Source organism: Macrotis lagotis, chromosome 8, assembly GCF_037893015.1.
Source record: "Macrotis lagotis isolate mMagLag1 chromosome 8, bilby.v1.9.chrom.fasta, whole genome shotgun sequence".
Classification (NCBI taxonomy): domain Eukaryota; kingdom Metazoa; phylum Chordata; class Mammalia; order Peramelemorphia; family Peramelidae; genus Macrotis; species Macrotis lagotis.
The window spans coordinates 177,266,646-177,282,657 of NC_133665.1; the positions used below are offsets into that span (position 1 = coordinate 177,266,646).

Genomic DNA, 16,012 nt, shown 5'->3' on the forward strand with positions numbered 1-16,012 from the left:
AAACAATCCTTTGGCATCTCCTGGCTTATTTCCTTATCTACAAACATGGAGAGGTTTAATGAGGTGATGGTTAAGGTCCCTTCCAACTCTAAAGGTCTTTGAAATTGTCTATAATTTCCCCTTCTCTCCAGGTGGATGGACGGAGGCTTCCTGGACCTTAATGGAGAAAGTATGGAAACTGATGTGGATGAATTTTTAAGAGAAGTTTACAAGAGCATGAGGTTCTTCCAGTTGAAGCAAAAGAAAGAAGCACAAGAAAAAAGAAAGGCAGCAGGAAGGCGTTCCTTAACTGATGAAAAAATAGAGGAAGAAATTAAAGATAACCCAACTGTTGTAATGTGTGATGCAGTCATGGAGCAGATCAAAACCTTTAAGGTAAGATACCAATAACAGGACTGTTGGAGCATTCCCCTCTATCAATTAACCAATTATCAATCAGCCTCTAGTATGTGCTTTCTGTACTGGCTCCAAGAATGCAAAGATAAAAATCAGCCCTGCCCTCAAGAAGCTTACAGTCTATTATGAGAACCCCACACCCCCACACCAATATGTGCACATATAAGTTAGTGCAAAACATATGACCAGTCATTGCAAGATGATGTTCAGTGAACAAGAGTGCCAGAAAGACCTCATGAAGAATGAATATGGAAGGTCTTTGAGATGAACTTTGAAGGAAACTATTTTTTTTAATTTTAGAAAGGTTTTATTTATTTTGAGTTTTATAATTTTTCCCCCAATCTTGCTTCCCTCCCCCCCACAGAAGACAGTTTGTTAGTCTTTATGTCATTCCTGTAGTATGCATTGATTTAAGTTGAATGTGATGAGAGAAAAATCATATCCTTAAGGAAAAGACACATAGTATGAGATATAGCAGAATTACATAATAAGATAACATTTTTTTTTTTAAATTAAAGGTAATAATCTTTGGTCTTTGTTCAAACTCCACAATTCTTTCCCAGGATACAGATGGTATTCTCCATCACAGATATCCCAAAATTGTCCCTGGTTGTTGTACTGATGGAATGAGCAAGTCCATCAAAGTTGATCATCATTTCCATGTTGCTTTTAGGGTGTGCAGTGTTTTTCTGGTTCTACTCATCTCGATCAGCATCAGTGAAAGAAACTATTGATTCTTTTTATTTATTTATTTAAGGCAGTGGGGTTAGTGTCTTACCAGGTCATACAGCTAGGTAATTATTAAGTGTCTGAGGCTAAATTTGAACTCAGGTTCTCCTGACTGTATCCACTGTGTCACCTAGCTGTCCCAGAAACTATTGATTTTAAGAAGCAACGGGAAAGAGAGAGTCCATTCCAGGCATGGGACAGACTTATCTCCTGTAACTGGACTGGAAAATCATGGGAAATTCTTTTGTGTGGCATTCAAAGATCCTTCATATTTTAGTTCTTTATTCACCACAAGTTTATAGTTGTCCCCAATATGTAGCATGTGCCTTTTTACTCCGTCACTTTACAGTGCTCTTCTCTCTTCCTTTTTCTTTCCTTGATGACCCTTAGAACATAGACTCCTGAGATTTAAAAAAAATATTTTTAATTATAAGCAAAGATAGTTTTCCACATTCATTTTTATAAAAGTTTCTCCCTTCTGCCTTTCCCTCCCCCTCCATAAGATAGCAAGTAATGTATCACATGTACAATCATGTTCCACATATTTCCATATTAGTTATACTGTGAAAAAAAGAATCAGAATAAAAGGCAAAAACCACGAGAAAGAAAAAGCAAAAAGCACATTTTAAAAAGCAAGAATCATATGCTTTGATCCTCATTCAAATTCTATGGGTTCTTTTTCTAAATGTGGTTGGCATTTTCCACACAAGACTTTCAGAATTGTCTTTGATCACTGTGCTGACTTTGTTGATCATCTCACAATTTTGCTGCACAATGTTCTCCTGGTTCTACTTACTTTACTCAGCATCAGTTCATACAAGTCTTTACAGCTTTTTCTGAACTCTGCCTGCTCATGATTTTTTTTTTTGCAAGGCAATGGGGTTAAGTGGCTTGCCCAAGGCCACACAGCTAGGTAATTATTAAGTGTCTGAGGGTGCATTTGAACTCAGGTCCTCCTGATTCCGGGTCCTGTGCTCTATCTAGTGCACCACCTAGCTGCTCTGCTCATGATTTTTTTTTTCATTTTTCATTTTTTTAATTTCAAAACTTTTTAAAGAAAGATTTTATTTGTTTATAATTTTCCCCCATTCATGCTTCCCTCCCCCCCACTCCCACAGAAGGCATTCTGTTAGTCTTTGTATTGGTTCCATGTTATACACTGATCTCAGTTGAATATGATGACAGAGAAATCATATCCTTAAGGAAGAAAAATAAAGTATAAGATAGTAAAATTACATAAAAAGATAACGGTTTTTTTTTCTAATTTGAAGGTAATAGTCTTTGGTCTTTGTTCAAAGTGCATAATTCTTTCTCTGGATACAGATGGTATTCTCCATCACAGATAACCCAAAATTGTCCCTGATTGTTGCACTGATGGAATGAGCAAGTCCATCAAGGTTGATCATCACCCCCATGTTGCTGTTAGGGTGTACAATGTTTTTCTGGTTCTGCTCATCTCACTCAGCATCAGTTCATGCAAATCCCTCTAGGCTTCCCTGAATTCCCATCCCTCCTGGTTTCTAATAGAACAATAGTGTTCCTTAACATACATATACCACAGTTTGCTAAGCCATTCCCCAGTTGAAGGACATTTACTTGATTTCCACTTCTTTTTCACCACAAACAGGGCTGCTATGAATATTTTTGTACAAGTGATGTTTTTAGCCTTTTTCATCATCTCTTCAGGGTATAGACCCAGTAGTAGTATTGCTGGATCAAAGGCTATGCAAATTTTTGTTGCCCTTTGTCTGCCCATGATTTCTAACAGAACAGTTGTATTCCATCACATTCGTATGGCATAACTTGTTTGACCATTCCCCAATTGATAGGCATTCCCTCAATTTCCAATTCTTTGTTACTGCAAAAAAGAGCTGCTATGAATATTTTTGAAAATGTTGGGTTTTTTCCCTCCTTTTAATGATCTTTTTTGGGATACAGACCTAGTAATGGTATTGCTGAATCAAAGAGTATTCACAATTTTATAGTCATTTGGGGCATAGTTCCATTGCTCTTCAGAGTGGTTGAATCAATTCACAACTCCACCAACAATGCATTAATGTCCCAGTTTTTCCACAGCCCCTCCAACATTGATCATTTCTCTTTTCTGTCTATTAGCCACTAGATTTGAGGTGGTACCTCAGAGTTGTTGTTTTTTTTTTTATTCAGAGTTATTTTAATTTACATTTCTCTAATAGTGATTTAGGACATTTTTTTCATATGATTATAGATGGCTTTAATTTATCTGAGAATTCCTATCCTTTGACCATTTGCTATTTAATGGGAAATGACTTGTATTATAAGTTTGACTCAGTTCTTTCTATAATTTAGAAATGAGGCATTGATCAGAAACACTGGTTGTAAAAAATTGTTTCCTGTCTTTCTCCTTTCCTTCTAATCTTGATTGCTTGGGTTTTATTTGTGCATAAACTTTTCAATTTAATGTAATAAAAAATTATACATTTTGTATTTCATAATATTTGCTTTCTTATTTGGTCATACATTCTTCTTCTCTCCATAGATCTGACAGGTAAACTATTCCTTGCTCTTTTGATTGACTTTGTGATTTGTTTTTGCAAGGCATACCTTTCATGAATAAATCATGTACCCATTTTGACGTTATTTTGTTCTCAGGTGATCTATAGGAGAGATAGCTCTGCACTACTTAGCATATGGCCTTCATTGTTCTGTCCCTTAGGATATCTTAGTTGTCCATGAATGTAAATCTCTCTTGAGATCACAGTCTGACTATTCGTGCCTCTTACACCATGTGGATCTAGTACATCTTTCAGAAAATTCTTCCTAATGATTGATGCAACAAACTAGAGGTTTTTGCCTGGTTCCTTTGAGATTTCAGCACCAAACTTGGGAGGTGCCATCTGACCAATCCTCTCACTGACCTTGCTTGTCGCCAGGCCATTGCTTGTGTCCATAGAATTTGTGAGGTTACACAGCAGTGTACTATTTGTGCTTCCCCTCTCAGTCCTTCTACTGATGGAAGAGGTCAGATGGAATAGTAGGGGCTGAAGAGAAGTGGGGGGGGGTAGAACAATAGGGTTTGACCACTACCTGGATACTTGAGGTGAAGGGCATTCTTGAAAGAAATTGGGAAGGACTTACTAAACATTTGTTAGGTGCCCACCCTGGGTCACCCTGGGCTAAGTTTTGTAAATTTGGAAGAGTAGTGGGTGAAAGGGGCAGTTCTAGAGAGAGTGGAACCAGGGATGAAGTATATTCTGGGGTTGGGAAAGGAGGTAACCAGTTTTTCATGGGCACAAAGAGATGGGAAGAGATGAAGGGAAGCATCTTCCTGATTGAATGGGGGTTCCAAAGGACCTATTGAAAGGAAGAGGTTAAGGAGAGATGGGATGAGCGGAACATGAATGAGAAACCAGGAGAAAGTACTAACTGGGGAAGGGTGTTGTTAAGTTAGTTGATAAATTGGAATATTGCTCCTAAAAATAATTGGTTTCGTAAGTCAGCAAATATTTTAAAAAATGTTGAGAAATTCTATTTAGCTTTGTGGAACAGGTTGATGGAATGAGTTTATTTGATTATATATTTAAAGCGTAAGTCTCAATGAAGTAGACAATCTTGTATTGCTTTTTAATAATAATAATGATGATGATGATGATATCTTTTTTCATAATTAGGAAAATATTCCTACTGTCACCATACTGTGTAATCCAGGTTTGAGAGCTCGCCATTGGCAAGAGATGTCTGAAATTGCAGGTTTTGATTTAACTCCAGATTCAGGAACCACTCTCAGAAAAGTATTAAAACTCAACCTTGACCCATTCCTGGACAAATTTGAAGTCATCAGTGCTGGGGCGAGCAAGGCAAGTGGGAAAGGGATTAAAAATGCCCAGTGTGGGTTGGCATTGCTGTTCCTGGGTTGTGGGGGAAGCCATCTTTTACTTTGTTGGTCAGGTTATTGTTGGCTAGAGAGTGGGCTATCATATCATTGGTATCAATGAATTTCTTGGCATTTAAAGATGTATCACATTATTACTTTAACTTTTGAGGACAGTTGGGTGGTACATTGGATAGAATCAGAAGACATGAGTTCAGGTTGCCATAAGGATTACATGGGATATATTTGAAAAGTACTTTGAAAACCTTAGGATGTTGTATAAATGGCAGATAGGAGCATAGCTTCTTCAGAGACCTCATCTGTAGAATGAGGAAACTGGATCAGAAGGTCTCCAAGCTCCTTTTGAAAGTAACCCTTTGTCCTCATTGTCTGTATGGGGAAATGGGGACCCAGAAAGGGTTAAATGGTCTTCCAAGGGTCATGTAAAAAATGACTGACTGAATCAAGATTAGAACTTGGGTCCTCTACTCTAGAAGAAAACCAAGTGTCTTGATTACCACTTGTCTGGTCTTCCTAGGAATTCTCCTTAGAGAAAGCTATGAACACAATGATACAAGTATGGGATGACATCAGTTTTCACATTAGTCCATATCGAGAGACTGGAGTCAGTATTCTTTCTGCTGTGGATGAGATTCAGGCCATCCTGGAGGATCAGATCATCAAGACTCAAACAATGAGAGGCTCACCCTTTATCAAGCCATTTGAAAAAGAGAGCAAGGTAGAGTTAATGTGGCTTCTGGTCTGGTCATTCCTTTTTCTCCTGTTTTTCATTTCTGTAGATATTATCACAGCAGCTGTATGAGGAATAGAGCACAAACATTGAACACTACAAACTCCCAAATTTATTTTGTCTAGATATTTTTTTGTTTACTTACAACACATACTTCCCAAACAAATCCTCTTATAAATCTCTCTGTGGGACCTGAAGCAAAATCATCTCATGGTGTGTCACTTTTCATTTTATAATTGAGGAATTAGTAACAGAAAGGAAGAAAGGAAGAATTTATCTTTGGTTATGTAGGGTATGGTATAGGCCTTAGCCATTGCATTAAAATATACATTTATATTTATGTATTTATATTTATAAATGTACATGAATGCATATTGTCTTATTTTTTTCTTTTAACTCTACTTTGCCTCAACTCATACAAGTCTTTCCATGTTTCTCTGAGTTAACCTGCTATCATCTGTCCCTTATTTTCTGTGATGGCGGGTTTGGGGTGCTATATTCCCCTCTTATCACACCTCGCCTCTCACTTCTTTGATGTAAAGAAACTATGAGGGGTAAAGGAAGTTGTCCAGAGCCCCATAGATAGGATTTTACCATGCCAAGGTTTCAGGCCAGATTGGAGTCCTCCGACCAACTCCATGGGACACATTCCGTGGAAATGATTATGGGGCATATTGGGTTCTGAGAAGCTGCCAGTCTTTTAGCATCTCTGCATAGTTGGAACCTCTAATTCTTTGAAGGCCTGGGAGGACAGGCTGATTCGAATTCAAGAGACCATTGATGAGTGGCTGAAGGTGCAGGCTCAGTGGCTCTACCTGGAACCCATCTTCTGCTCTGAGGACATCATGCAGCAGATGCCCGAGGAAGGACGACAGTTCCTGACGGTGGACAGACACTGGAGGGATGTCATGAAGTACTGTGCGAAAGACCCAAAGGTAAGGGTGCTAAGGCAGCCCTGAGGAACAAAGGAGGGTCTCAACCCTCCCTGGGTGAAGTGCGTTAGTTACTGCTTCTTTCCACTAGGGAATCTAATATCCATCTCCTGATTTATTAAACAAAATTAACAGTCGATCTGAGTTGAAATTCAGCTTCAGATACTTATTTAGCTATGTGACCCTGGGCAACTCATTTAATTGCTATTTGCCTTACTTCACTAGAGAAAGTTATCTTTGCCAAAAACAACTCCATGGACAGTACTGGTGGGTAGTGGTTCATGGTTTCACAGAATCATATAGGACTGACAATAACAACATGTCAGAGGACAGGAAAGGTTGGGAGGGGACCAGTTATATTTTTAATGAGAATAAAATCAATTTTTGTTGGGGATGTTGAAAATGTAGAATTGAGCCCCTTGATGATAAGGGCTGTTTTATTTTGATTTTTGAATTACCAGAGCCTAATTCAGGTCTGGTACACAGCAGGTGCTTAATAAATAATTGTTGATTGATCCTACTCTTAAGACAGTCAATAAATATCTATTAAGTGCATACTGTGTGCTAGCATGAATTTAAGCACTAATGATACCAAGAAAGGTAATTTCAGTCTGAATTCTAATGGATAGCTAAATAATTTTAATGAGTAGATTCTGTAGCACAGAAAACTACTCTATCAAGGTTTTCATTAATCATATGTCCTGCCTCCATTGGTCTTCCCTTGTTCTTGCTGTTGACCTAGACATTTCCCCTTTCTAGGTAAGAGCTGCCTTTACTTTCTCACCCACCACTCTCTCTTTAAACCTCCCAGTAATTGGACTTCACTCCTCCCCATTTTGCTAAGACTGTCATCAGTGACTTCTCTACTGTCCTCATTCACTGACCTTTCCCCCAGTCTTCCTGACTTTTTTTTATTTTTTATTTTTTTGGTTTTTGGCAAGGTAATGGGGTTAAGTTTAAGTGACTTGCCCAAGGTCACACAGCTAGGTAATTATTAAACAGAGTGGGACTAAAGACAGGCAGACCCTCAGTAGCTCTCGTAATAGGTTGGGTATGAGGTGATGAGACTCTGTCCCAAAGAACAGCAATTTTAGAGGATAGGAGGGGGCATATTCAAGAGATTCTCAAAAAACCCTGGTAACAGCTTGGATATAATTATGGGGGCAGGGTCAAAGATGGAGAGACCAGTATGACTTCTGGGTTGTTTGATGGTCTCTGATCCCTCATTTGTAAAATCCCCAATGGCTTTCCAGGTCCCTTCGAGCCTAACTTGATGATCATAGAATAGGGCTGCTATCTGCTTCAGTGGAGGAAGCCTTTAGGATAGGAGTTGATCCCTGTATCCTACACCAAACCTGTCTTCTTTCAGGTCCTTGCTGCCACATCTTTGACAGGCTTGCTGGAGAAGCTGCAGAACTGCAATGACCTTCTGGATAAAATCATGAAAGGACTCAATGCCTACCTGGAGAAAAAGCGTCTTTTCTTCCCCCGGTATGCTGGCTGGGCTTGGGGGATGGTCAGAACCCTGACAGTGGTCCCTTGTCCCCCTTGACTAAATCTTCTGTGTTCATCTATCCCATTCTAGTTTCTTCTTCTTGTCCAATGATGAGATGCTTGAGATCTTGTCTGAGACCAAAGACCCGCTCCGGGTGCAGCCGCACTTGAAGAAATGCTTTGAGGGCATTGCTAAACTGGAGTTCCTGCCCAACCTGGACATCAAGGCTATGTACAGTACAGAGGGTGAGCGGGTGGAGCTCATCTCCCTCATCTCCACAGCTGAGGCCAGAGGAGCAGTTGAAAAGTGGCTCATTCAGGTGGAGGATCTGATGCTGAAGAGTATCCACCAAGTCATCTCCTTGTCCCGGGTGGTATGTGTCCTAGGGCTTTCCAGAGCTGCCATGTTTTTCTTAGAGATGTTGATCACCAAGCACTTATTAAGTGCCTCCCAGTCAAGATGATAAACATTTATTGAGTGCCTACTATATGGTCCAACTCTGACAAGTCTCTTTTCCAATGAAATTGCCAATCTGCTCCACCTCTCCTCCACCCTCTCACTAGATAATACCAAAAGTAACAACTGACCTTTATATTGTGGCCTAAGATGTATAAAGTGATTTTCATTTTCAGTGTCTTCTTCTGAACCTCACAGCATGATTTCTCTGTGTGTTTGTGTGAGCATTTTAAAACACTGAGAAACCTAGTTTAATTCTTCTAATATATTTTAATATATTAGTGTTTGTATCATCAAAATTAAGAAAAATTGTATTTTCAATGTATTTCAATTATGTATTTTCAATTATTAAGCATTTTATTTCTTTCCCTCCTATCTCACCATTCCCCCACTGGAAAAAAGAAAATCAACTTCCTGTAGAAATAAACATAGTGAAAAGGCAAATTCCCGTGTTGCCCACGACCAAATAGGCCCCATTTAGCATAATTAAGTCAAAGAGGTAGGGATGCCTTTTATATGAACATAACCAACAAACACTTGATGCTCGACCAACTTTCTTCTCTAAAATATATTTCCCCCAGACAATCTATCTGTTGTTCTCAGAAAGGAGGCTCATTAAATTTTGATGGGACCCTTCAGTTATTGGCCATTGAAAATGACTAGAATTGGGGTTTTATTCCTTCAAAGAATTTTAGTTCCTGGGAAATGCTTTGTTTTCTTTTAAAGCTGCTCCCTGAGAATCTAGGGGTGCATTGGGCAAGATCCAGTTTTTCTATATCAGTAGAAGGGAGAAGGGCCACCTCTTCCTCAGATTCCCATCATTTTTTTGTAAGTTCTATGCAGTGGTTTCCCCAAGGGAATATGCATTAAAGTATTTTCTTGTCAACCAAATGCTTGGTACTAGTTAGAGACATGAACTAGTCTTGTGACTTCACTAGGATCAGGAAGCTTGACACCTTCCCTGAAGCTTAGACTCTTAAGAGAGTTGCCTAGAACACTGGAAAGTTTGACTTGCTCTAAAAAGCCAGTTTTTTTTTTTCAGAATAGATACTTGAACCAGGTCTCTCTCTATTCTACCTTGTTATTTCTCAGTGATTTAGCAAGATCAGTGATGCTGGCTGCTGAGTATTCTTTCGTTCCACCATCAACCTCCTCTTTTATGTTAGATTAAATCCGAACTGCATATGTATAATATTTTAGATGGCTTATTTGAGAATTAAGATTGAAAATAAATAATGTGTTTTCATTTTTCAGGCTTATCCACAATCAGAAAGAAAAGACTGGGTACGAGAATGGCCTGGTCAGGTGGTACTTTGTGTCTCTCAAATGTACTGGACGAGTGAGACCCAAGAGAATATAAGTGGTGGACGAGAGGTAAAGCCCTTAGAGAAATTGAAAATGTCAATTTTTAAAAATTTCTGTGTTTCCCGGAGAATGCCAGTTTATGTCCTCATGACACAAATTTGCTTCTTTGAAAATTCTGCTCATCATTGCCTCAGAGGCCATGGCAGGGGAGGACAAGATCTAGCAGGGTCCATTAGGCTGGCAAGGCTGAGATCTAGCCTCGACTCAGTACCAAGATTCTATTCAGAAACAGGTCAGCCAGGATCTGGTGAATTTTTTGATCTGCAAGAGATTATCTCAATAGGCAGAAAATGATTGGTTAATGATTATTTTTATTATTATTATTAACAATTAATCAAGATTAACCATGCCTTCAAAAGAAGAATGGTGAAGATAAAAATAAATTAGGACAAAGACAAAAAAGAAGTCTGCATATAATGTTTGCATCTTCGGTCTGACCTATTCAAATGAGATACTGACACTAAAAAATGGGAAATGGATAAAGGAAAAGTCATTTTCTTTTATGAGGACACAAGAGCCCAGAAATTGTTTCCACAAACATTCAGTTGGTCACCTGGCCTAGCAGAAAGACGTGACAGGCATGGATAATATTGGTTTGAAATAGAAGACTTTGTAAAATGTTTTTGAACAGTTCTAAATCAAACCTTGGATTGAATAGGACAGGGAACAAGTTGAATCTCATTTGGAAAGTGAGCAGCATCTTTAACAGTGCCAAGCTTCTCCTTAATACAAAACATCTTTTAATGCTAGGAATCTTTTGGAGGTATCTGATGGTGATGAGTCACAGAATATTACATTTGCCTAAGAATCAAAATTGTGATTCAAAGGGAAACCGAGATAACACCTGGCAGGCAAAAGAAGACTCTAGAGAATGGAATACCAGTGGCAACTTGTCCTCCAGAAGGGCTAGTCAGGTGGTAGCAAGGTGGGGCTGCTCTGATACCTGGAGAATCTTAAGAGGCTGAGGAACAAGTCTACAGTGACTACAATGAATCTAGCCTTTGTGGAGATTTATCAAGAGTACTTGGACTAGATTTGCAATGGGGTTAGTTGTTGGTCTTGATGAGGTCATAGATGTGTTAAAGTAGTAGATGGAGGCATAGGTTATAAGTTTCCATATTTCTGTTTGCCATAGGCTGCCCAGGACTAAGATTTCATCACCACAAAGCTAGTGAAACAAAAGATGGTATTAAAGAAATATGGAATAAAAAAAAAACTGGTCTGATTGAAAGTTGAGAGTGAGATGTCTGTTGGCCAGCTCTTGTCTTCAGTAGTATAACTGCTATGCCAAGAGACATCTGCAAGTGTCCCTAGGATATATATTGGCTGATTCTCCCCCTACAACCTCCCCATCCATATATATAACTTATTAAGAGACCATGACTAGGAGTTGCATGGATGAGTGATGTTCTTCATCATTATAAAACACATCCACGTCAGGTCACAGAGCCACTTAATTTTGCCAATATATTTTAATTTAGATCCATTTGAATATTAATATCAATGCCTATTTGCATATTTTAATGTTTCTGCTTGACATTTCAAAACATGGTGCCAGGAAGATACCTAGAAAATGCTTTCCAAAAGTATGCAAAAAATCACATTAAGAAAACCCTTACATTTTTTATATCTTGTCAGTTTACAGATAAAATGATTACTTTCTATCCCTTTTTAGAATTTTTTTTTTAAAAAGTGGTATAAATAAAATGGTGGCTTTTGAATGTTTTGAAAGAATGTAACTTCACATTGTGTATTTTCTCTTTTGTAGGGCTTGAGGACATACTACAAAAACCTTCAACTTCAGCTCAATGACATTGTGAACCTGGTCCGAGGGAAACTATCTAAACAGACTAGGATTACTCTTGGGGCTTTGGTCACTATTGATGTGCATGCCCGGGATGTTGTCATGGACATGATTGAAATAGGTATGAGATTTATTTTCTTAAATCTTCATGATCAAATGACAAGAGGATATCGATATTCAGCCATTAGTGCTGTGTTTCCTTACTTCTGCCTGTGTGACCATGGGTCAGCCATTGATTTCCTTTTGAACCTCAGTTTTAGTGTTTGTAAAATAAAGGGCTTCTATTAGAGAGCCTCTAAGATCCTTTCCTTAAATCTAGGAGCCCAAGAAGGCTATTTTTCTTCTCTTTCAAATAGTTTTCTTTAATACGTACCTTGAACAAATTAAAAAACAAAAAAACAAAAACTCTGAATGTTTCTTTTTTGGGGAACTTTTTCCCCTCTCAAGGATTTTTTTCTCTCTCTCCTTTTAATTATGATCTTCTTAGGTGTCTCAAGTGATACAGATTTCCAGTGGCTTGCTCAACTAAGATATTATTGGGAACGGGAGAATGTCCGGGTTCGAATCATTAACTGCAACGTCAAATATGCTTATGAGTACCTTGGCAACTCTCCTCGTCTTGTCATCACTCCTCTAACTGACAGATGCTACCGGACCTTGGTAGGCTTTTCCATTCACTTGAAATGAAAATGAAGAAATAACATTATTGAAGTGTTAGTCCTGAAACTCATGTCTTTGCATGGTTATGGAATAATCTTTATGTATGTCTTAAGGAAAAGAAATGTTGATGCGCCCTCTTCCTTGAGACCTGTCATGCTCCCCCCCCCCCCAGTTCCTAGTGCCCCACTTCAGAAGTTATTATTTGATATTCTTTATTTATCAGTCTGTTTACATGGTGGATCTCCTCTACTTCTGCCATCCCCTCAGCAGACTTTAAGTTCCTTAAAGATTGGGATTGTGTTAGTGTAGTTTCTCCTAGTACCTTGTGTGGTCCCTGACATAGAAGAGATATTTAATAAGCATTAATAAATGCTTGTTGGTTGGTTGATTGACTGAATGAATACATGAAAGATTAGGACAATGTTAGTAAATGGATCATTGAACTTTTGTGAATCTCCCATAGGATACTTCCAGCTCTGTTGTCACTGTTCACCTCAAGGGTTTGGTCCTAAGCTTGTTATTCAAGGCTTGCTGATGATATCTCTGCCCATTGATCACCTCCAATGAGAGCCTCTTGGTCTGTCTTTATACTCCATCAGGGAAGGCTAAGTCCTTGGTGTTTTTCATTGTGTCAACCATTTAACATAGTAAAGTCACGGCTAGCAGTGGCTAATGAGAGATGGATCTCTCCTCTCTTTTGGGGAAGATTAAAAGTGTTCTTCTGATGGCGATGTATCCGCCTGTGTGACTTACCCCATGAACAACTCAAATGTGGGGAATTTTAATTCCAGGCGGAAGGGAGGGAAGTGTCATGGCAGATTGGCTGAGGAGGGGTATCATTTCAGGCAGGTATGTGCTTTCATTGTCTCTGATATCCCACTTTGTAGATGGTCAATAGTTCTGCCTGTGTGTAGAAACAATTCATATAAGATAGACCTGGTATTATATCAGTCTCATAAGGATCCATAGGAGAAGTAAAATATTCAATTCAAAACTGCTGGCTTTTGAATACCATTAAGCTGGTATTCTATGCTGGTCCTGTGTTGGTTGTTGGGACACACAGACAAAATGGAAGTTATCTCCATCCTCCTCAAGTTTCTTCCCCTTACCCCCTCCCTCCCAGTAAAGGCATTTATTGTGATTGTACAACATGAACACAGTTGCAAAGTTTCCTATAAATGAATATTGAACCCTTGGTGGGGAGGGGGGGTCTCAAATTTAATGTGCTACCTATTGTAGTGAGACATATCTGGAGGGTCACACATGTGACCAGGGTGCCTCAAAGCCTTAGGGTCTGTCCTTTCTTTTGGAGAGTCCTCATGAAGCAAGAAGACAAGGCACCAAGACAAATGAGGTACTTTGCCACCAAGTTGGGCTGGTTCCTCGTCAAGCCTGTTGCCTCTACTGGATGGATTTGCTACTCTCAGACTTCAAGATGTCTGGGATGGCCACAATAGAGGTGGGTTTAGGGGGCTGCTTGGTTACTGGGCAGCTGCTGCTGGGTCGGACCAAGCAGGTCACTCTGCTGCCTGGCTGCTGGACCAATCTGGGCAGGTCATTTGTTTCCTTTTTCAGTTGTGCATACCTCTTTGTAACTTCATTTGGCATTTTGTTGGAAAAGATGCTAGAGTGCCATTTTCTTCTCCAGTTTGTTTTATGTATTAGGAAATTGAGGCAAACCGGTGGAGTGACTTGCCTGGGGTCACACAGCTAGTCAGTGTCTGTCAGATTTGATGTCAGGTCTTTCTGACTCCAGGCCTGGTGCTCTGTCCACTGCACCAGTCATCCACCTTGCAGGTCACTTGGTCATTGGCCATATTTCACAGGGTGCTTAGACTTTGCTAAATAGGTCAATCTGCTGCACCCCTTGGGTTTTCTCTTTGATGGCAGTTGTACTTTCTGAGTTTATATTCTATAGGAAAAGATCTTTGAATTTCTTATAAGGTTGCTTTTAGATAGTTAGTTCATTGTGGGTAGAGACTGTTTTTGCTTTTTCTTTGAATCTTCCATGCTTAACATAGCACCTGAACCATACTAGGTAATTAATTCATGTTTATTGCCTGATTACTGGCATATGCTGTTTGTTCATTCTGGGGTTTTCAACTCGTGATCTTGTACAAGCTATTGACCTATCTGTACTGTGTATACTCTCCTGGAGCCGACAACATCCATGGTCATAAGCATCCCAACGGTTTTTTTTTTTTTCTAGCTTTTTGCAAGGCAAACAGGGTTAAGTGGCTTGCCCAAGGCCACACAGCTAGGTGAGTCTGAGACCGGATTTGAACCCAGGTACTCCTGACTCCAGGGCCAGTGCTTTATCCACTGCACCACCTAGCTGCCCCGATCCCAACAGTTTTGATGAGGGTGGCCATGACCTCTGTGATTCTTTTATAAACAGATTGCCAGTGGCCATGTTTTCCTTCAAGCACAGGAATATTTTAATAATAGTTCATTCATTTTTAATAGTCTTTTTACTTTTTCCAGATAGGAGCCTTTTATCTTAATCTTGGTGGAGCTCCTGAGGGCCCAGCAGGCACAGGGAAAACTGAAACTACTAAGGACTTGGCCAAGGCCTTGGCTGTCCAGTGTGTTGTCTTCAACTGCTCTGATGGCTTGGATTACTTGGCCATGGGAAAGGTAATCAATGTCAGAGGATGGTAAAAACATACTGTGTGGTACATTTATATGAATGACTCAGTGGATTTTCTGATGCAGAATCCTATTTGAGAATTATACTATCTTGCTAATCTTTGTGTAACTATAAAGATATAGCTCCAATCCTTTGGCCCTTTTATTTAAATAAACAGGTTTAAATGGCAGAGCTCTTCCTAACAACTGGAGCTGCCCAGAAATGAAGTGGGTTGGCTCAGAGGGTGGTGGGGGTTTCCCTTTGGTGGAGTCTTTCTCTCAAAGCACAGGGTAACTGACTTCTCAGCATGAAATGTTGAGGGGAGACTAGATCAAGTAAGGGTTGGATTAGATGACCACTAACACCTATGATGTTCTCTGACTTCCTATTCTCTGCTCATTTGCCTTTAGTTTTTTAAAGGTTTGGCATCTTCTGGCGCATGGGCATGTTTTGATGAATTTAATCGAATTGAGCTAGAAGTTTTGTCTGTAGTTGCCCAGCAGATCCTATGCATCCAGAGAGCCATCCAGTCAAAGTTGGAAGTGTTTAATTTTGAGGGGACAGAACTGACCCTCAACCCAAACTGTTTTGTAGCCATTACCATGAATCCTGGTTATGCTGGGCGTTCTGAATTACCAGACAACCTCAAGGTAAGGTTTTTAAAAAAGATTCTGAATTCTTTTACTATAAACGACACCAACAGACAATAAGATGGCAAAGATGAGAACAAAATAATAACAACAGATAATAATGATATTCATCATTCATCATCTGGGGGAGGAGTTCATTGAAAATGGAGTAGAAAAGAATGATTGATGGCAGGATTTTCCCAGGTGGACCATTTCTATCTGAACTCCATCAGAAAAGGAAAATCATATTGATAAGGATTGACTGTTGATACAGTGAATGAAAGTTTTCACAGATTATCTCCATTGATCTTCACCA

At 39.3% G+C, this 16,012-nt stretch overlaps 1 protein-coding gene across 11 annotated transcripts in view; it reads left to right on the plus strand.

The window, feature by feature from the left end:
* The window catches only part of DNAH12 (dynein axonemal heavy chain 12), a 174,806-nt gene that overhangs the window by 44,475 nt on the left and 114,319 nt on the right, over positions 1 to 16,012 (plus strand). For all 11 annotated transcript variants that reach the window (XR_012471044.1, XM_074198897.1, XM_074198898.1 and 8 more), the window contains 11 exons: positions 132 to 375; positions 4,776 to 4,961; positions 5,514 to 5,714; positions 6,467 to 6,661; positions 8,028 to 8,149; positions 8,244 to 8,526; positions 9,864 to 9,983; positions 11,743 to 11,899; positions 12,266 to 12,438; positions 14,923 to 15,075; positions 15,478 to 15,717. Coding sequence is in view for 10 of the 11 variants with exons in the window: in XM_074198897.1 (XP_074054998.1) it covers positions 132 to 375; positions 4,776 to 4,961; positions 5,514 to 5,714; positions 6,467 to 6,661; positions 8,028 to 8,149; positions 8,244 to 8,526; positions 9,864 to 9,983; positions 11,743 to 11,899; positions 12,266 to 12,438; positions 14,923 to 15,075; positions 15,478 to 15,717 (2,074 nt within the window). In the remaining variant the exon portion in view is untranslated. The remainder of the gene's footprint in view (positions 1 to 131; positions 376 to 4,775; positions 4,962 to 5,513; positions 5,715 to 6,466; positions 6,662 to 8,027; positions 8,150 to 8,243; positions 8,527 to 9,863; positions 9,984 to 11,742; positions 11,900 to 12,265; positions 12,439 to 14,922; positions 15,076 to 15,477; positions 15,718 to 16,012) is intronic.